We start from the raw sequence: 21,918 nt of genomic DNA on the forward strand, positions 1-21,918 counted from the left end.
GGGTGCCTCCCAGCGGCTGCCTCTCATCACCGACGCTTCCGGCTTCAAGGTTGCGTCATTTGAGAGCGTCCCGCGAAGTCTCGGCCGGGAGCTTGCGCGCGGCCTAGGACGTCGGGCTACGAGGCGGGCCTTCCGGCCTTCTCCAGAATAATTTCCGGCAGAGACCGGAAAATCTTCCCGGATCGCCTCCGGGTGCCCTGTGTGGGAAGGTGAGGTTCCGGCGGCCGGCTTCTGTTCGCTGGCGGCTGGCAGCACGCTGCAGCCTGCAGCCCCCCAGTGTCGGCACGGATCGGCCGCCCTGAGGCGCCGGGGCAGCGTTCGGCATGTCGTCGGGCCTGCGCGCCGCAGACTTTCCCCGCTGGAAGCGTCACATCGCGGAGGAACTGAGGCGCCGGGACCGACTGCAGAGGCAGGCGTTCGAGGAGATCATTCTGCAGTGTGAGCGGCACGCGCGGGCCCGGGGCGGGGAGTGGAACGCGCCGTGGCAGCGAGAACCCCGGCTCCGCCCGCGCGCATGGCGGCCTCGTCGGGGACCTGGCGTCCCGCACGTCTCGAGCCCTTTCGTTGCTTACCTTCCTTCTTTGGCTTAAACCTTAGGCGCGATCATGGAGGGTTCCCCTTTTCCAGGTTCTTTCCACAGACATCGTTTGCAGTTGTAAATCTCGATAACCCAGGCGGCGCCGATGCACTTAGGTAGTCAGGCTCCAAAAACGTCGTGTTTAAGGAATCGAGTTCAAGACAGAGATTGACTTTACGCATTAACTCGAGAGATGGACGTTCTCTTCGGAATGCTGTGGAACTAGTGGTTTTTGACTTCTCAGGCCTCTCCATATTGTTGGTACACATTTGAGTTTTAGGATTTGTCCACTGGGTCATTTGCTATTATTGAAAGCCTTAAGTGAGAAAAAAAGAGTGGTCTCTTCGCCGCTCTTTGCGAATTTTAAGGATCGAAAGTATCTTGTATTCTTAAGGCGGGTTCTCAACGATCATTTTCGTGCCTCGTGTTCCCAATTTAGCCAATCTGTTTCACATTTGAACGAATGCGTTGACACTCCTCGATCCTGAGGTTCCATCTGCTTCCTGAGATAGCCTGGGCATAGTCTTCCTAAGTTTTTGCGGGTAGTGGGATTTGAAATCGTAGTACTGCTATTTGCATTCTGATGGGGATAAATCAGTAGTTATTTACACGTTAGAATCATCTGGGGATGTACTTGACAATCAAAAACACTCCAGACTAATTAAGTCAGTATAAATGACAGAAGATAAAATAGTCCCATACTTTTTTTATGCTTCCTGAGTGGTTCGATTTGCACACACGTTTGAGCATTTTAAGTAATTGGCATGTATTGTTTCATGTTAAATTTTTATGAAGCACCAAGGCCAACGATGATGAAGTTGCAGTATGGGTTAATGTTGGGGCTGAGGTTAGACATTGGTTTTAAGACACTTGTGCATTTGCCTTTGTTGGCTCTCCTGAGGAATGGCTCTTTCTCAGCACTTAGCCCTTTAAAAGGAGAGCAGGAAAGGGACGCTGTCTCTGGTGTGTTGCTTCCTTGCACTCTGGGAGAGCAATGGCTATTAATGTAGCCCAGGAATCTGTTTACACGTTTTATGGGTTCCGTTCTTGTTTCTCTTTAAAAGATAATGTAGTTAAAATCTGACAGATTGGGTCAGAGATCTCACTAGGTCCTTACAGACATTTCTAGTTTGGTGCATCTTTAAAATGGGAGTGAAGATATGCCCTGCCTGCTTCATAAAAATAGAGTGTATATAAGGGCATTAAACAACATCTATAATAATCTTGGAGACAACTTGAGTCATTTTCGTTTTGTTTTGATTTTTTTTTTTAAATTTCAAAACTGGATAACCTATTGGTAGGAGAGTGTCAAACCATTGGAACAGTCAGAGATGGGAAATATTTTAAATAATGAAGATTCTTTCCAAGTTAATGAGGGATGAGCTGAGATGAATTTCAGGTGATCAGGTCCTTAAATAATACTATCTACTTAGAGCAGAGGAATCTGGGACATCTGTCAACAACCACAGAAGAAAGAAGTTTTCGGTGTTTATAGACTTTGGAGGGTGGGATCTTTGTACTTGCTAGGCTAGTGAAGGCACTAGATAGACTACAAAGCTGTAATTTAGGAAACTAATCCTACTGTTCACGCTATTTTAGGTTGTTACTAGTATTTGCCAGTTTAGGGAAGGTGCTGGATAGAACGTAAGGTCTGGCTGATCCTCAGTCAGTCACGGAATAGCTGTTTGAGAAGAGAACACAGCATGGGAGGCCAATGGAGCAGGTTGGGCAGACAACCTTTGCTTCTTTATATCTTTCTTCATAGGCCAGGGCATTGGTCATATCTTTTCTAGTTTGACTATGACCTAGTTCATTCTAGCCTTCTCAAGCTGGTCATTTCTGACCATCTCCCTTGTGTTCCTTGTGTAGTTCTGTCTGAGCCTGAACAGAAACACAAGAAGAGGCCTTGGGTAAGTGTGGACTCCCTTATTGATGATCCTTCTTTGTAGGAGAAAACCTTTATGAAGGAGCCCTCTTAAATGCCTGGTGTCCTTTAAAAGCCCCACCCTCCCTTCTCACAGGATGTCCATCTGTGGTGAAACTGAATGACACCCTCTTTTTGTCAATGCTCTCCAAGGAACCACTTCCTCCTAAAATCCATCAAATGCAGGAAACTTTTTCCTGCACTTCCATTTTAAGGAGAAGTAGGACTGCCAGCATGCCCAGCTTTGGTTGTAGTGCAGATTTGTAACCCTCAGAGGTCTACAGGGTTCCTGTGCTCCGTCTCTTGTTCTGCTTGGTGACGTTGGAACTCAGAATGTGCTGCTTTGGTGTTTGAAACTAACTGGGTCTCTTTGTCACCCAGACTGGCCTCCAACTCAGGTTCTCTCGAAGCCTACAGCATGCTGACATAAAGGCATTGCCCCAACTCAGGCTATCCTTTGACTCTCATTTCTCCTTCAAGCATAAGAAAGGTTCTTTTACCAACTGAAGTTTGTTTTTGTTTTTGTTGAGGCAATTCTGTGCCCTGGAGCCCAGAGCATGCTAGACTAGTGCTCTCCACTGAACTACACTTGTTCCACATCTCCCCCTAGTAATCTCATCAAATGACCAGGAAGAACTAGATGCTGGGAAAGAGAACCTTAAGCCTCACTGTCTCGTCTCAGTTGTGTATTTTACATGGCTCCACTGTCATGTTTCCTATTGTTAATTTGCTTTTTGATATATAGGACTATAGGCTGTAGCCTTCTGTGGAGGGATCTCCCCTCTTCCTACCCCTTCAGAGCCCCTCAGTCAGACCTTATTGGACTGGGCCTTTTGAATCTGACTACATCTTTCAAGCCCTGTCTGTTCTTTTGAATTTCTACACTATTTACCATCTCATATGGACAGAAAGAACTATTTTATTGCCACAAAGTCTTTCCTATAGAGTTTAGACATAAACCTCCATCCAATTTCCTGAGCAAGAAGCCTCACAGTGGTCTTTGGCATCTTTCTAATTCAGCTTTTTCATGTGACTGCCTGCTTTTACAGTCTCTTATTTCATCATTGCTAATGAGAAGTCTAAATATTTCATATTTATACCTTTAATCCAAGCACTCGAGAGGCAGAGGCTGGCGGATCTCTGAGTTTGAGGACAGCCTTGTGGTGTACAAAGCAAGTTACAGGACAGACTGGACTACACAGGGAAACCCTGTCTCAAAATAAAGACTAAATATTTCATCCTTTTTCCTGTGTTTGCTCCAATGTTTCTTTCCTGTCCATTAGACTGTCTGCTTTTCCCAGTGCCCTGATCTAAAAAGTAGTTAAATTCATCAAGTTTTATACCAGCATTTCATTGTGCTGTGGTTCATGGTATTTTGTTCCTACTCCAAAGGTGGAAAATAAGGCAGGAAGCCATTTTAGTTTTCTCTATAGGGGTCCTTCTTCCAGGTGCACGTCCATGAGATAGTGTCATTGGACTTCACAAGCTCGGGCCAGAAGCATCTGAACAGTTAAGTTCCTAGACTGCTGCATGCGACGAAGCCACCACAAACATAGTTTGACACCTAATAATGATGACACATGCTCAGGACATCTTGTACTTCTTTGGTCCCAAGCTTTATAAGATATGTGCATTGTACAATAATAGCTTTTTTTTTCTTTTTATATATACAGATACCAAGTTGCTGGAAAAGTCAGATCTTCATTCAGTATTGACCCAGAAACTACAAGCAGAAAAGCATGACATGCCAAATAGGCATGAAATAAGGTATTCTGAAACAAATCTATGTTGTACATGTTATTTGAAACTTGTCTTTGTGTTCTCTCTCGCGCGTGCATATCCATTTATTTGGGCAGAGCCCCACACTGCGGCCCAGGCTCGTCTTCAGCTCTTGCAGTGATTGTAGGCGCTCACCAGCACGCCCTGCAGTCACCACCTTAAAGCAAACAGGCACTGCTTTCTAGCCCAGTTGGACTCAATTCCCTTCAAATCACAGCTCTTAAAATCATGTAACTAAAATGGTTGTTCAGAACACAAACACACACACACACAAAACACTCTCTCTCTCTCAAGCCTTATCAGATAGTACAGTATTATCAGGTTAAGAAAGTTCTCAAGCCCTGTTCACATGGGGTACCTATGTCAGTGTCTCTTGGAATCCACTGGGATCTTTTTGGCATGGTGGCGCACGCCTTTAATCCCAGCACTTGGGAGGCAGAGGCAGATGGATTTCTGAGTTCGAGGCCAGCCTGGTCTACAAAGTGAGTTCTAGGACAGCCAGGGCTACATAGAGAAACCCTGTCTTGAAAACCAAAAGAAAAAAAGAAAAAAAAAAAAAAAAGCAAGGAGCCATGTCTGGTGTTGCACACCTATAATTCCAACACTTGGGAGACAGAGATAGGCAGATCTGAAGCTAGTGATCTACATAGCAGGTTCCAGGCTAGCTAAGGCAACATACTGTGACCCTGTCTTAAAAGAAAAGTTGAATAATCAGAAACAGTTGGATTCCTGAGTAGTCTTCCAGAGCCTTATTAAAACAGGATTAACTGACAAATAAATAGATTGCTTTTAGTATAGTTAATTATAGTACTAGTCTGTTTGATCCTTTTAGCCTGGTGTTTTTCAGCTTTAGCTTGTGAAATTAACTTAGCAGATTGCAACAGGCTTTTTTTTTCTTTCAAGAGCTAGATTGGGAAAGTAGCAGCATGTGTTAATAGGAAAGGTAAGTCCTAATAAATACTGTGAATGTTTGATTTGATAACTGGGCCTTACTGGAAAGCCATGCTCCAGTGCGAATAGAGTTCACGGTCTTCCTGTCCTCTCCATGCTGTTGTGATCTTTGCATAGTTGGTGGCTTGTGTAGGAGCAATGCCCATTCTTAATCAAAAATCTATACTCTTTTTGCATGCCGATACCTAGTAACTATTAAAAACTAAGTAGTCGGGCGTGGTGGCACATGCCTTAAGTCCCAGCACTCGGGAGGCAGAGGCAGGTGGATTTCTGACTTTGAGGCCAGCCTGGTCTACAGAGTGAGTTCCAGGACAGCCAGGGCAACACAGAGAAACCCTGTCTCGAAAAACCAAAAAAAAAAAAAAAATAATAATAATAATAATAATAATAAATAAAAATAAAAACTTAAGTAGCTAACCTTGGCTTAAAAACAAAACCAGAAATGAGGCATGTGGCCTGCCATTTACTTCTACCTACAAATGCATCTTCCACATAGCTTTTTGGCCACCTGGCAAGGTAATCTGGGAGGTGACAGGGTAAGAAAAATCCTAGAGAAGAGATGGCTCTGCCCAGCTTCATGTTCTGCCTTTTACTTAATCACAGTTCAGGAGATCCTGCCTGTGTGGCCTGAAGAGTCGCACTTAAGATATTATTTAACAGTGATCTGCTTAGTCTTCATTACAGGAAATGCAGCTTTACCTTCTCTGAATCCGGTCAGCTAAACGATTATATTTCTGTCTGGGTAAGCTCTTCGGGGTCTTTTGAGACAGGGTTTCTCTGTGTGGTCCTGACTGTCCTGGATCTCACTCTGTAGACCAGACTAGTCTCAAACTCGGAGGTCTGCATGCCTCTGCCTCCCAAGTGTAACAACATCCTGGACTGTCTAGGAAGCTCTTGTTGACTGTCCTAATTAGGTTTCTGTTTCTGTCATAAAGATTATAATCAAAAGCAACGAGTGGCAGAAAGGCTTAATTTGGCTTATATGTCCTAGTCACAGTTGATCATCGAGGGAAACCAACATAGGTACTCAGACAGGACAGAAACCTGCAGAGGCCATTGAGGAACCCTGCTCCCTTGTGGCTCACTTGGCTTGTTTTCTTATACACCCCAGGACCACCTGACTAGCGTTGTCATCACTCATGCTTAGCAAGGCCCTAAATCATTAATCAAAATGCCCCATATATTTGCCTACAGAGGCCCTTTTTCATTTGAGGTTTCCTCTTCTCAAATGACCCCAGCTTGTGTCCAGTTGAAAGCAATCCACACAGTGACTGTATTCCTGTATCATCAACAAATTGATTTGCTGGGGGGAGGGGGGTTATTGTCTGGATTTTACTCAAGTGGTTGTTTTACTAGAAGTCTGTCTTTTCCCACAAACATCCTTTAATGAGCCAGTCCTCCTGACTGCCTTGTTTCCATTACTGCTGTCCTTTCCACAAGTTGTCTGGGGTTCCTCTTCCCTGGATACTCTTTCCCTCCCATAGCCACTCATGCTTTTGAGTCTTTACCTCAAACTCCTTATTCTGTCCAGTGGTTTACATTTATTTTGCCGCCGCCTTTCTTTTCATTCCTAAACTTTGGCTAGATTTCACTCTAGATTCGACTGTAGTATGGCTAGGCATTGGGGATAGAGAGGTGAGAGTTAATAAATCCACTTAGTGGGGACAGAAGCCAAACCAGAGACCAGCACAAAGGGTTGTTTGCTTGGAAACGTGTTAAGAGTACTCACAGAAGGTATCAGTCCCTTTGTTTCATTGTGAGTAGAAGGAAGTCACTGGTCCCAAAGCAGGGGCATGGCCTGTCCCTTCTTGCCTTGTCCCTAGCAATTATAGGTGCTGTTTCTATCTGCAAGTCTCCACAGCCTGTTGTTCTTGTCTGCAGTCCACCATCTTAGGAAGTCCTCCCTGTTACTCTTTTTAACCCCTCCTAACCATGTGTGAGGAATGACTTGATTTTCTTACAGCTTTCATTTCATGAGACTTTGTGTTGAATGCTAGCCCATAGATTAGAATACATTAGCTGCTTTGTACATTCTGTGCTGCTGTGCATTTGGAGAAAGATTTGGTGAGATACTCTCTAATGACTCAAAGTCATTAAGGATGGCTTTATACAGGGTAGTGTACTTTTTTGTCTTTTGGTTTCTACTTCTTGGGCTACAATTAGGGAAGTATCCATTTGCTTCAAAGGGTGAGATAAATGATTATTTATGCTTAGATGTATGATAAGAATCCAAGTATAAGTAGGTGTTTGAGTTATGTGATATTACTATGCTATTCTAAGGCAGGGTCTCTATAGCCCTGGCTGTCCTGGAACTCTGTAGAAAAGGCTGGCTTTGAATTCAGAGAGCTCCTGCCTGGGGTTGGAATTACAGGCATGCATGGCCACGCCCACTTCCTTATGCTGCTGTTTGCAGCACCTCTCATTTTGCAGCGTATCCTAAATCCCAAGGAGCAGCCCTGTCAGTGTGGATGCTTTAATTACTGTCCAGCCTTCTTCCCTTCTTCTGTCCCTTTTTTCAGATCAGAATCACCATGAATGAGTACCTAGCTCCTGCCAAGAACCTTTTCTTCAGTTGTAGTCAGCCAAAATTTTGCAGAATCTCTGAAATAAACGGAAAATAAAGAGCCAGATCCTGGGACACTAGTCCTTCAGCTTCTGGGAGCAGGTAGCCTTTGTCAAAGTGCGTAGTGACCACACCTGACCAGAGCTTTCGGTGGTTGGTTTTTGTTTGTTTTCCCTTGAGCTTTGGAGAAGAGATCTTTGGGACTGGCAGGCATTCCTTGAGGAGAAATGATTACTTCTGGATCTGTTTGGGTTTGAGTCCAGATATTTCTCTGATCGGGGTTAGTGGCCCTGGAGGTCTGTTGTGGGGTTTAAGTCTGGGTTTCCACATAGTTTGTTCTGCAAGCAGCTGTTAACTGATTAACTTTTATCTCTACCCATCCACCCTTCTGCCTTTGTAGTTTAGAGCCTCTCACTGGTTTTCATTATAGTCTTGTTTCTGAGAAAATATCGAATATCTGACAAAGTTCCCAAAACAGAATCGTTGTTGTGGTGTCCTGTACTCCTGCAGCTTCATGCACATCTGTGTGCTGACATTACCTGTGAGCTTTCAGTGTGGATGGCCAGAACAGAATCCTTCTGTCCTCACCTAGACATTTTCCTCCCCCAAGTCTTGCCATACAGGTTTGCTGGTCGCTCAGATCCCAAGCCCTGAGTCAGTCTTTTATTCCTGTCAGTCTTTGATTCCCCCACACACTTCAGAGTGAGTCTAAACTCTCAACTGTCTCCAGTGGCACCACTGCGATGTGAGCTGCCTTCTGTAGTAGGGCTACCCAGTGTCCTGCTAACTGGTCTCACTGTTTCTGTCCTGTCCTACACTTCTCCCCATCCCAGACTACTAAAACCCTTCATCAGTAAGTGAGTGCCTCCCTCAAGCCCAGGGCGTGGGAGGCTCAGCAAATGCTACTTTCTAAGTCTTGGTTCTCCGTCCCTTTCACTGACACTGTGCCCTCCCAGGTGTGTAGTGTGCAGCCCCCTCTACTCAGAGAACCCCTTACTGGGTAGGGGTGAGTACATGTCTTGCCCTTTGTTTCTTTCTGGTCACCTTAGTGAAACCCAGACTTTTCTACCCTGTTTGTGGTTTCTTTGTAACATGTAGCTTCACACACTACTTGATTTTGCCCGTCTGCTTTTTATTGTCTGATGCCTGAGAACAGAGCTCTGTGCTCCCTTCTTCCTTTCTCAACAGAACCAGCAGTACCTGGCACAGGGATGGGATGCAATACTTGCAATGAGTGGGTGTGTTGGCTGTTCACCTACACTTTATTCAGAAGCCCCACCTTTGTTCCTTAGTTGACTGGCAGCTGTGGTTGTGTTTGGTTTACCATCACCAGTCTTTCTACCCATAAAGGCTCAAGATTTGCCACTGTTTCTTTTTAAAGATTTATTTATTTTATGTATATGAATACACTGTAGCTGTACAGATGGTTGTGAGCCACCATGTGGTTGCTGGGATTTGAACTTAGGACCTTTGGAAGAGCAGTCAGTGCTCTTAAACACTGAGCCATCTCTCCAGCCCACCACTGTTTCAGATACCAGAATGGTTTGGTAGATTGTACAGGATCAAATTCTGGAGCTAGTGATTTATTGCCTAGTCGGAAAGTCTGGAGTCTGACTCTTTATTTCACTGTCCTTTTTTGCATGTTGTCTCTGCTGATGGTGATTTAGTCCTGGACATGATGGTGCGTGGAATGATAGTCAACTACAAGAAATGGCCCAGTTGAGGATCAAACACCAGGAAGAGCTGACCGAACTGCACAAGAAGCGTGGGGAGGTACAGAAAGCCCTTTTTTTGCAGGGCCTTCTAAGAAGAGGCAGGGAAACAATCACTGACCTGAAACTTTACAGCAATCTGGTCTAATTTGGCAATACAAACTTTCTGTAAGGCAGGGGATAGGGTGGGAGACGGGTCAGCAGGCAGCCAGGATAGGACACAACAGAGGAACCATCAAGCAACATGAGGCCTGTTAGCAGGTGGTGAGCCAAAACCAGACCACTGCTCTTAACAGCAGCATAAGAAAAATGGTGGGGAAGTCGTCCTGAAGAGAAAAAATTTACTCTGTGATCCCTCATAATTCTTCCTGATACATTCACTTTTAAGTGTGAACCCTCAGGTATCAGTGTGAGGGTGAGAGTTGTACTCGAGTGTCTGGTCTTAGATTAGAAAATGCCTTACTGTGTCTAACTGAGTCAGCCACAGTGTGGAAGCATAGACGATTTCCTCTGTACAGACCTCAAAGCCACCCAAGGTTCTCAGGAAGAGGCAGCAGACATAACCTCAAAGACCCTTCTGCCTGCTTTGCAACCATATCCCTTTTCCTTGTTAACTTTACCCACCCACAGGCACTTCTTCTTTCTTTAAAGTTAAGGAAATAGTAACCCATTATGTGGTTGAGATTGAAAAGCCTCCTCTTTACAAGAGTATTACTTGTCTCCCAGTTAGCTCAGTTGGTGATTGACCTGAACAACCAAATGCAGCAGAAGGACAAGGAGATACAGATGAATGAAGCAAAGTAAGTAGACACCATGTGTCCTGGGGTCACACATCTGCTATGCTGTGCTAGTCAGAGTGGGGCTGGTGGCAGGTGGCAGGTGGGAGCCACCCTGCTCTCAGCAAGAATTCTATTCCAGTACTTGCAGCCTGGCGCTCTTTTCTGAGAAGAGCAAGGGTGATGCCCTTGAGTTCCTAGGTGCTCCACACCTGCCTGAGGAAGTGATGGCATTCTCAGTTCTCCTTGACCACTGTGTGCAGTCACCAATGTCTTCCACTAGGGGGAGGGCCACAGTGGCCCTATGAAGCACATGCCTATTGGGTGCTGGAAGACACATTTGTAAGCAGAAAGATTGTTTACTAGCAGACTTAGATTCAGTGCCTTAGAGCGGTGGAGAGATCCTTCCAAGGCCCTTTGCCACTTGGAAATGCCTGGAGCTTCCCCTTCCCTCGGGTTCTTTTTCCCCAAAAAGCTACAGTTACTAGCCGTCTGTGGTCGGTAGGCGCTTCATCCTGGGTAGGAGCTAGATGGACCAGGTGTGGTGGCCAGTGTTCCCATTGCTGCTCCCTCAAGCTCGGCCCGCTGCTCTGCCTGCGGTTGCCGGGCTCTGATGAGGGAAAGCGCCTCTCAAACTGTACTTTCAGGATTTCGGAGTATTTACAGACCATCTCTGACCTGGAGACAAACTGCCTGGACCTGCGCACCAAACTGCAGGACCTCGAGGTAGCCAACCAGACCCTGAAGGATGAGTATGACGCCCTGCAGATTACTTTTACTGCCCTAGAAGAGAAACTGAGGAAAACTACTGAGGAGAACCAGGAACTGGTCACCAGATGGATGGCTGAGAAGGCCCAAGAAGCCAATCGCCTCAATGCAGAGAATGAGAAGGACTCCAGGTGGGACATCTAGCTGCAGTTAGTGGACAAGCAGAACCTGGTTCTTTGAAAAGAAAAACCTGCCTGGCAGCTGTCAGGGTGGTAGTGGTGGTAGAGGAGCCATGAGCCAGAAAACACTAGCCAAAGTAGCAATGTGGGAATCGGAGAAATTTACATTTGCAAGAACATCTGCAGCTGATTGGAGATACAGTTAGGATCCGTGTCCCCTACTACCTCCTAATTTCATGGAGCTATTCAGACCTAGACACAAATTCCAATTCTGCTAGTAAGAAGACTGTAGCTTAATCTCAGGAATTTAAAAGTGAGATTCCTAAATTCATTGTTAATGTTTCTTAATATGGCAAAGTCTGAGTAGGATTTATGCAAGGAATTAAAAGATGGGCCACTGGGTTGTCAGTTAAATGCCTTACATTGAAAAAGGAATTTTAAAACCATCCAGTTAATACTCTTCCACTAACTCCTGATTAAAAACTTAATAAATCCAGAACAATAACAAAGCTCTTGAAAAGAACACCTGTCTGACCAGTATCTATTTGGGGAAGCCTCCCACCCTGCATGTTAGGAATTTGTATCTGTGTGACAGGACATGCAGGAACTTAGAACTCGTGTGTGCACACACAGGTGCTGACCAAGTATCATGATCAAGGATCACCATTACCTACACATATTTCCATTCAAGCAGCAAGACCACATTTAAATACATATGTCTGGAAAATCTCCATCCATAGCTCAGTCAGAAAAGAACTTAATTCATCTACAGTAGTATTAGGAATAAGTTCTGAGGACTAATGGTGAGTGCCTGCCCTGCCATGTTACATACTCACATTAGTGGAAAGATTACATCCTAGGGGCACGTTAGAAATCAAGTAAGTGCTGACAATTGTATAAAGGGTTCCTAAATATGAATGTTAAGGAACTTTCCAGCCATAAAAATCAAATAAAGAGTGACAGTAAAACTGTTAGATTTCTTAACATCAGAAAACGGCAAATTAAGAAGTATTCTTTTATTTCCTCACTGTGAGTGAGTTCCTATGTGTGCACACATAGGAACTGTGTGTGCACACACAAGCTAAGGAAGGTAAAGCATGTGTGTGCCACAGTGCATGTGTGGAAGTTGGAGAACACTGAAATCAGTTCTCCCCTTTATGTGGGTGCCAGGAAATCAAACTCAGAGAATCAAACTTACACAGCAATCAGCTCTATCCATGAGGCTCGAAATGCTCTTTTAAAATAAAGTCTTCTAGTGCAGTCATTGGGAAATGCCAGGTATGACAAGCAGCAGTGGCTGTGGCCTGTAAAGATGACGGAAAAGTTAGGAGGCCAATGTGTTCCAAGTGCCGAATGACTGCTTTAACTAGTTGAATTGGACTTCAACTCAAGGAAGTAGGAAAACTCATTCACGGATGGTTAGGCAAGGTGGCACATGATTCATAGTGAAGAAAATTAGATCCTCACATTTAAGTTGTGACTTAGGCACATATTCAGTGGAATATTAGGAAGACGTTAAGATTATGCATTTTAGGGGTTTTTTGTTTGGTTGTTTCAGTTTTCAAAAATATTTAGTTACCTATGTATTTTATGTTGCATGTACTGTCTGCATGTATGCCTGCACACCAGAAATGCCAGCTCTCTGGCCCAGATATTTTATTTCATTATTTAAGAGATAGTCTTTCTGTGTAGTTCTCAGTGTCCTGGAACTAGCTTTATAGGCCAGGCTTGACTCTGACTTTCAGGTGCTGAGATTAAAGGTGTAGACTACCTCAACCAACCTCAACATTACATATTTGAAGAGTAATTCGTAGCTTTAATTGTTTTGAGATTACAAAGCTAGAAATATGAAATATAAAGTGTTCTGCTTTTATTTGAGGTTGATAAGATGTTGTTTTCTGTTTTCTTGCTTGTTTGTTGTTTGTATCTTTTCTACCTTTCTGAAGTTTTCTTGTTTAACTAAGGACTGAACCTTACACATGATGGGCAACTGCCACACTCTCAGCCCCTGAAACTTCTAAGAAAAATGAGCCATCCTTTGCATTGTTGCTGTTGCATGTGGATTTATATTAAATGGTTTAGCTTATACCTTAGGACAGAGTTAGGGTCCTGAGGACCCCAGGGGATCTGAACTTAGCATCATGTGACTACAGGTATAGACTCTGAAAAGTGAGTTATATAAAAGTGCTCTCTTGTCGGGCAGTGATGGCACTTGGAAGGCAGAGGCAGGCGGATTTCTGAATTCGAGGCCAGCCTGGTCTACAGAGTGAGTTCCAGGACAGCCAGGGCTATACCAAGAAACCCTGTCTTGAAAAAAAAAAAACAAAATAAAACAACAAAAAAACACAAACAGACAAAAAAAAAAAAAAAAAAAAAAAGAAGAAGAAGTGCTCTATTGCTGTGCCCTTCTAGCCCAGCCTTGTCTTGGGACTCTCTTTTTCTTGCTCTAGTATTGTTGGTTGGTTTGGGTTGTTGCAGTCACACTGACTGGTGATGGTTGTTCCTGTTCTGCCTCCATGGTAGATTATCTTCCCCATAGCCCAGCACTGGTTGCTGTAAAAGACACATTCAGAGGACATCTAGACTATCAGAGAAGCACTGAGGTGCCTTGTGCCTCTCCCCTTCATGTTTTTATTTCCATACAGAATAGAATCTAGGCTGGAAAAAGAAGGCCTCAGATAGTCTGCCAGCAGCTTTCTGGCAGGATAGTGCTACACCCCAAATCCAGGTACCTCTCAGCTATAAGAATGTTTTGATAAATTGTGTTCTTGTAATACTTAGTTTTTGTTTGTTTGTTTGTTTTTGGGTTTTTTTTTTTTTTTTTTTTTTTTGGTTTTTCGAGACAGGTTTCTCTGTATAGTCCTGGCTGTCCTGGAACTCACTTTGTAGACCAGGCTGGCCTCGAACTCAGAAATCCGCCTGCCTCTGCCTCCCGAGTGCTGGGACTAAAGGCGTGTGCCACCACACCCGGCAATACTTAGTTTTTGTTCTTCATAGTGGTTAAAAATATGAGACCCCTTCAGACAACAGCCTTCCTTTTCAAGATTCTAATAAGCCATTTAGAGGACTTTTCTACATTAGAGAATTTTCAGTAGAGCTTTAAATTTTTTTCCAACAGTCCTTTATTTTAGCTCAGAAGCAGTGCTAGAGGGCTACCAAGACAGCTTACCACTAACAGACACTGCTGCCAAGAATGACGACCTGTGTTCGATCCCCGGTGGGATCAAATGGTGGGAAGAAAACCAACTCTTGCAAGTTCTCCTCTTCCTCCACACATGAGCCCCTTGCGCTTCCCGTGTGCACACACAAAATGTAAAAACAAAGCCAGTGCTAGAGTTTTAGTGTGACGATGAGGTCCTTCACAGAGAGGTAAAATTGCCAAGGAAGGGAACAGACCACCTTGGCTAGAAAGTAGGGAGACATGATTCTGAGAGGGGTGGCAGTGAGGGAAGGTGCTGACCACTTAGTGGTTTGTCCAAGCCACGCCTGGTCTTAGTTACAGTTCTGTGTACTTCAGCTGTCCAAGGATTTCAGAGTACCTCACTTAGAACAGTGATGCAGTTGTCCCTTGGTGTCAGTAGACCCCATATCTTTGCATTTCCTTAGGAAGCCAAAGTCACCTAAAGATAACAGAAGACTTAGACTTAAGCGTCTGCAGACTGTGATAGTCACTGCATTTCTTCTTGTTTTTGTTTTGTGGCTGGGTTAATAAGATAGTTTACTACAGGAAGCTAAGTCAGCCATAACTAGCCCTGGGATCAGCTTGAAGCACTTTTTTGTCCTAAGCAGCCATGGTTCTTTGCAGGCCGGTTTTCTTTTGTGTGAGAGAGAGCTCTTGCCACAGTTTACAGGTAGCTCCCACAAGGGATCTAACTTTGGTCATTATAGGCTTTTAACTGGCCCTGGAGCCTTTTTATAGTGGGGGAGCTCGTCAGTATTTAGGGTGGGTATTTGGGTGTCTTTGGCCATACTAACTGTCATTTGAAAAGGCTTACACATTCCTTGGTGTGGGGAGGGGCGTGCGTCCATGCAGATGTACTGTGCTGTGACTTGCTCGCTGATCCTGAAGTTAGTGGCACTGAACACAAGGCCCAGAGATCCCGTCTGTTCTCCCACAGGGGTTGTAGGCATGCGTCATGCTGGGCCTTTTCTGTAGATGCTGGAATCTGAGCTCAGATCCTCCTGCTTGTGGCACTGAGCACTCTTCCACTGAGCCACCTCTTCAGTCCTGAACTGAATATTCAAATATGCCTTCAGAACTGAAACTTTGTTGAAAGTAAAACATGTCGCTTTCATAAGCGGGCACAATTTTACGTTTCGCATGTTCATTTCATTTTTGCAAACAGGAGGCGTCAAGCACGGCTGCAGAAGGAGCTTGCAGAAGCAGCAAAGGAACCTCTACCTGTTGAACAGTGAGTATAGAGAAATTACTCAGGTCTATGTTCTTAATGATTTTTTTATGGTTTTATTTCTTTAAAAGCTAAAAAGATATTTTATTTTACTATGGGGAGGTTTTAGGGATTGGAACTACAGCCACAGCTCAAAGTTAAAATATTAAAGGCAGAAAAGAAAAATATATTATCACCACTGAACAGGCAGTCAGCACATGGCCATTTCAGTTAATTTCACTCTGGTGGCTTCTTGCTGCACTTAGAAATAATGTACTGAACATGGTCTTTGACAGTATTTAAAATCAGTTACTTGGGATAAAATTTTAAAGTAATATGTGTTGGCTTAGGACTTTTGGATATTTCCCCAAATTACTTTCTAAGAAATTTTCCTTGTTGACAGCAGTCAGCTGTTCATGACTAACTTCCTGCACACAGAGCCGCCTTACGGTTTCTGTGGACACTCGGATCATTGGCCTTTCTCTTATCAGATGATTACATGATCATGTAATCTGTGCTGTGCTATCAGTCTCTTACTCTCTTGGTCTGTCACCTTAGTGGAAGTTTGTCCAGTTTTTTTAAGCATAAGTGAGGTCAGTGATCTCTGCAAAAAGAAATGAAATTGAATCAGCTCTCCCTAGTCCACCTGCTAATGAAGATGGAGAGCCTGGCACTGGAAGGTCTGTTAAGTGGTGGGTGTTTCAGTAATCGTCCTCTCTGCTCTGATTCAGGATGGGTTTTCTGCTGGAATATCTTAGCTTCAGACCTACTGTTACGTAAACGTGTATTGGCTCCTGGGCTGAGAGGTCTCAGCAGTTTAAAATGCTTGTTCTTGCTGAGTGCCCACATGGTGGCTCACAGCCATCTCTCTATCTCCAGCTATAAGACCCAGTGCCCTCTTCTGACCTCCTACATACATACATGCAGGCTAAACATACATAAGTAAACTTACATTTTTAAAAAATAGAATTTTTATTGCTTTCTTTTAAGTGAAGAGGAGTGGTTTAAACCCGAGCTGTCCACCCATACACCCCCTCCTTGAAGAAATGAAAGTTGTTCTGCTAAACCTTTGCTCTAGAAGGAGAGAACATGAATGTGTGTGTCTCCTGACCTCAATGGAGAAAACTGGTCTTGGTGTATTTTTTCATACCCACAAAGTAAATAAATGGGTTGCTCTTGCGCGTGCTCGATTGGCCAGGAAGAACAACGCTGCAACAGGATCCTTCTGCACACATTTATTGGGAGAGCTTGATTGTAGAGGCGAAAAGACCCCGAGCCCAGAACTGGTGCTGCTTTTATAGGCCTAGGAGAGGCGTGTCTTACACCCGGATTGGTTATGTACTACGCCTCATTTGCATGTTCCTCATCTGATTGGCTACTCTCTCTCAGTACCTCACAGAACCTCATTATCATACCTCATTTGCATGTCTCACATCTGATTGGTTACTCTCTCAGTAGCTTACAGAACCTCATTATCATACCTCATTTGCATGTCTCACATCTGATTGGTTATACTCTCAGTACCTTACAGAACCTCATTATCATGCCCGGGCCAGGCAGTGTCTTTGCAAAAAACTTTACTGCATATGTACACATTGGTTGTTTGTCCAAACTTATGCGTGGTGGCCAGCAGTAGTCAGTGCCACTCTGCAACGGCACATGTGGCTTCCCACAGGTTGCCTAAAAATGAGATTTGGTTACTTTAAAAAGAAAAACAAGAAAAAAAGGTAGTGTCATGTCTTGCCTCTTGTTTGCCAATGTAACCAGGTGACTAGATGAAAAGGATCCAGCATCCTGCCCAGGACTCCACATAGAGAGCTTGTGCTGAAATGCAAATCTGGGAGGGCCTGCTAAAGAGGCTTCCCTAGTCTGTGTGCTCCTCAGGGCTGTGCCAGTGTGGGTTGGAAACATGCACGTTTTGGGCTAGAGGTGATGACTTGGCAGGTCCTGGTATTTTCTGGGGTGTTGAAACCCCATCAGAGCATGACTGTAGACTCAGCTCCTCTTGCCGTCTTTCTCCTTTGACTCTCAAACTCTAGGTCTAGGAAAGCCAGCCAAGTAGGAAACCAGGCACAGCCATGTTCTTTATTCTCTTCTCTACCCCAGCCAAGAGTGTGAGGCAGTTCTGTGTAATCCTAGAGTAAATAAGGGAAAAATCAATTTACTTGGCCTTGGTGTAACAGGTTCTTAAGTATATATGCTCATTATCCAGACAGTCACTGAAAGGAAAAACAAATCTAGCCTTCACATTCCTAAGCCTCCAAACAGGAAGTGGTGGTGATCTCTTAATTTATTAAGCTATTTTGCTCATGAAGATTGCAACACAAGTGATCATTAATATCAAAATAATTGCTTGCCTCCCATACCATCAGGAAAGAATTGACCTACAAGAATATGTAGGGAGAGGAATTCCAGAGGTGCCTGGCATCCGCTGGGATAAAGGAGCATGGGTATCACAGGAAGTGTGCAGACTCTAGCCATCAGAAGCACACACGTTTAGGTTTTGCTTTGGGAAATTCTTTATTCTCATTTGGCACTGTTGGTTTTGAGTAGGTACAACCGTTAGTTTCTCACATCGTGGAGTTCCCTTTTCTTCTTCACCATCACTTTGCAACCAAGTCTCCAGAGAGAATCCATCAATAGAATGTGGTACTGGCCTTTGCACACCTCCTGTTTGGCACAATGACAGATGCTCTTTCATTTCTTTCCAGGGATGATGACATTGAAGTCATTGTGGATGAGACCTCAGACCACACAGAAGAGACCTCTCCCGTCCGAGCTGTCAGCAGAGCAGCTACGTGAGTGGACTGGCTGGGTGGGCGAAAGGCAAGCGCCAGCATCACTGTGACTGCTCATTTGTGGACATGAGAACCTAGTCATATGTACCCAGAGCCCCCACGCCCTGTCCACCCCACAGAGAGGAGAGTGGAAGGGAGACAGGGTACCAGTGGCCTAACATTTCTAACACAAACAGGTACAATGGCCTTCTGAGAGATGAGTGAACCGTTAAACTTTATTATACATAGTGATGAGAGCCTAGGACACAAGGACAGATACTTAGGGTCTTGTTAAAGTAGAGCTGAAAGAATGCATTGGATTTACCATGAGTACCCAGAAGTGTTTAGGTATGTTAGACAGATTCCTTGTCATTTGCAGGAAGATCAGGTTAATCCTGAGAGCCTTTTGTTTCTTTAAGACAGTAGGCTGGGTTTTCCTTCTCCCTCCTTACTATTTCCTGGTGGTTCAAATGCTGTGTTGAGTTTGTCTTGGCTGGGATTTGGGAATGGAAAGTGTATTCCCAGGTACTTATTTTTAGGGGCTGTTTTGATTTGGGGCAAAATGTTTCTAAGGTTTAAACCTATCCTCCCCTCCTCTTTAGTAAGCGACTCTCGCAGCCTGCTGGAGGCCTTCTGGATTCTATCACTAATATCTTTGGGTAGGTTAGAAGACCTTCACCTTTCCTTTTGAAAATGTGTAAATATTCCTAAGCATATGTATGTGATGTATTATTTTTAATGTACACCAGAATTTCAGTGGTTCCAAGAACAAGGATGCCTTAATTCAGCTTGTCGTTTAGCTTCTTCCTCTTTCTGCAACTTCCTTTCTTTTTATCTTGCTGCGAGCTGATCTATGGCCTTTCCCTTTAGTCTGTCCGAATCTCCCCTTTTGGGACATCATTCTTCTGATGCTGCCAGGTGAAAATATTACCCTCTCAGCCCAGCATGTGAGTGTGGGTTATTGATAATCGTGCTGATCACGCTGTGCTGCCCGCAATCATCGATGTCCACATGCTAACCAGGATGCTTTGCATGCTCCTAGGAATGAATGCTGGAGCCCTGGAGCTGGGCAGTCAGGTTGGGCTCCATGCAGTCATTGCGCTCTTGATGCTCTTCTCTTAGCATGCCTTTGACTTTGCCTTGACCACAGTGTAAAAACTGAGGGTGGTTGTAAATAGGCATGGAAATCGTAAGCGTAAAACAGTATTTCAAAGTGCCAGGAGTTCGCCTCTAAGCTAGCTAGTGTGTTAGGTCGAGACGGTTTTCCCACAGTTGACTGACAGGGAAGCAGCTTTCATTTGAGACTGCTTCAGTGCTGGGTTTTGGAGCCCATGAGTTAGCAAACAAGAAGTAAGGTATGGCTAACTCTTTCTTGTCATTTGAGTGAGATGGTATGAACCCTGAATTTTGGAGGGTCTAGAAAGACAACAGCTATTAGCACGGGCACACTGCTTAAACGAGGTCATCATTGAGGCTTTTCTGGCAATCTCATGGATACTGATCCTGTGCAGTTTTGTATAATGTCTGCCTTTGTGTTATTCCTTAGGAGACGCTCTGTCTCTTCCATCCCAGTCCCCCAGGATATCATGGACACTCATCCTGCTTCTGGTAAAGATGTGAGAGTCCCAACTACTGCCTCGTATGTCTTCGTAAGTATGCTTTGTACTCAGTCCCCTCTGAGTCTGGGATGGTAGCAGGATCTGGAACTAACTGGTCCTTTGAGAGCTACATCTAGGCTTTCCATTGCTGACTTATTTAGACCTGCTGGCTTTGTGACCTGTGGGGAATTAAGGTATGTTGTGCTTAGTTTCAGCACACAGAGTTTGTTAGGGACATCCTCTGGAGCAGGCAAGTGGCTAAGAGGATTGGTGATTTGAGCAGCGGGGCAAGAGAGAACTAGGGATGGAGAAGAAACCATGTGATTTGTACAGTTGTTTTTACCAGTTAGCTGCAGTTTAAAGTGAAGTTCCTGATGGAGGTTTATGTCTTTCAGAGGCACTAGAGAAATAGTTCATGTTAAAAGTGGGGAGCTAGAGAGAAGACTCAATGGTTAAGAGAACTAGCTGCTCTTCCAGAAGACCTGAGTTTGATTTTCAGCACAACATGGCAGCTTACTACTGTCTGTAAGTTTGGTTCCAGGGGATCCGACATACTCTTCTGGCCTCATGAGCACCAGGCATACACATAGTGCACAAACATTCGTACATACAAAATACTCTTACATACACAAAAAAATTAAAAATAATGACATCCACCAGAGCAGGTGTTGGTTTTATAAATCAAACTGTATCTGGATGACTTCCAACCACTAAGAGCCTGTGATTGGAACCAGGACACAGCATTGTACAGAAAACATTAAATGTAGTACCTGGGAATCTCAGGTGGGTTCTGGCAGTGACAGTTACCCTTGTTCCCAGTTGGGGTTTAGAACAGAAATTGGTCTAACCTGAGAAAATGGTCTGCCTTGCTCAAAGCCTTGAAAACAGTGGAGAAGCAGAGAGGCATCGTTACTTGCTGTGCCTGGAGTTGGTTAAGGCAGGCTTAGGTGAGGGAGACATGCAGCTCGAGCCTGCTTTCAGTTAGTGGAACGGCTCCTGGGCACTAGAACTTTTGGTTTAGGACATTGCAAAGCTTCATTGGTAGTCAGTCGTTGTGGTGAGCTGACTGAGGCTGACTGACTCCTGCTGTGGAGGAGGAGTTGGGTAGAGCAGAGCCATACCTTACTGAGGTCAGTGATGATTGGTAAAAGGTCTGATTGCACTGAATGTCACAGCCCCTTCCTTGCCCTCGACTCCCAGCAGCCCATTTTTTTCCTAGCACATTGAAGTTATGTGCATGGGATAATGGGGCAGCTGATAATTTAGGATTCTGCCAGTGTGTGTTCCCGAGAGTGAACGGTTCACAGCTGACTGCTATCCAACAGAACCTGTGATGCAGGAGTCTTGATGAGTGGCGGATGGGTGTGACAGTGCATGATCTCAAGTTTTCAATCTGAGACCTCAGGACAGAATATTCTTACAAAGGAGAGCTGCATGAGGTGAAAAAGTCAGGTCAGCTACCAGATTTCCAGCAGTTGGACATGAGCAGGAAAGTGGACAGTCACATCACCAAAGCATTAATATGTCCCAGTCGGTTAGAGAGGTGCTGCCTCCCTGGGCTTTGCTGTACTTGGAGCAAAACGTAGACATCAGCTTTGCAAGTAGTTCCATATCCACTTTTGTGTTGGGGAATATAGTGGTACCATCTCTTTCTTCCCGTCACATGGGATGCTTTTACCTGGTCTCATTCTGAATGTGGGTGTTCATTCGTGCTAATCTTAGAAATGCCCCTGTGAAAGGGCTGGGCACAGTGACACAAGCTTTTAATCCCAACACTCAGGAAGCAGAGACAAGAGAATATGAGTTTAAGGGTCAGCTTGACCTAGAAATCAATTTCCAACCTATCTCAAAAAAAAAAAAAAGATATTTCACATGAAGAACGTATAATTCTCCTAAAATAGCACTTTTATTGATTTTTTTTCAAGTACAATATAGATTATAAATTTTTTTTCTGATAAGCAAAATGAAGCTACAGGAAGTTAAACA

At 44.3% G+C, this 21,918-nt stretch overlaps 1 protein-coding gene and 1 non-coding gene across 8 annotated transcripts in view; both read left to right on the forward strand.

Annotated features, from left to right (window-relative positions):
* The first annotated feature begins 130 nt into the window (after positions 1-130).
* Atg16l1 (autophagy related 16-like 1 (S. cerevisiae)) overlaps positions 131-21,918 on the forward strand; it is a 36,422-nt gene continuing 14,634 nt past the window's right edge. Inside the window, exons 1-11 of one of the 7 annotated variants that reach the window (XR_003947276.1) lie at positions 131-438; positions 4,175-4,268; positions 9,462-9,567; positions 10,233-10,306; positions 10,930-11,181; positions 15,516-15,581; positions 18,269-18,355; positions 18,937-18,993; positions 19,205-19,252; positions 19,881-19,983; positions 20,328-20,457. Coding sequence is in view for 3 of the 7 variants with exons in the window: in NM_001205391.1 (NP_001192320.1) it covers positions 324-438; positions 4,175-4,268; positions 9,462-9,567; positions 10,233-10,306; positions 10,930-11,181; positions 15,516-15,581; positions 18,269-18,355; positions 18,937-18,993; positions 19,205-19,252; positions 19,881-19,983 (1,002 nt within the window). In the remaining 4 variants the exon portion in view is untranslated. The remainder of the gene's footprint in view (positions 439-4,174; positions 4,269-9,461; positions 9,568-10,232; positions 10,307-10,929; positions 11,182-15,515; positions 15,582-18,268; positions 18,356-18,936; positions 18,994-19,204; positions 19,253-19,880; positions 19,984-20,327; positions 20,458-21,918) is intronic. The other 6 variants (XR_387198.4, NM_001205391.1, XR_003947274.1 and 3 more) reach the window with 6 other exon arrangements.
* On the forward strand, positions 21,062-21,333 carry Gm25395. The gene has a single exon (XR_003949249.1).

Source organism: Mus musculus, chromosome 1 (genome assembly GCF_000001635.26).
Source record: "Mus musculus strain C57BL/6J chromosome 1, GRCm38.p6 C57BL/6J".
Taxonomy (NCBI): domain Eukaryota; kingdom Metazoa; phylum Chordata; class Mammalia; order Rodentia; family Muridae; genus Mus; species Mus musculus.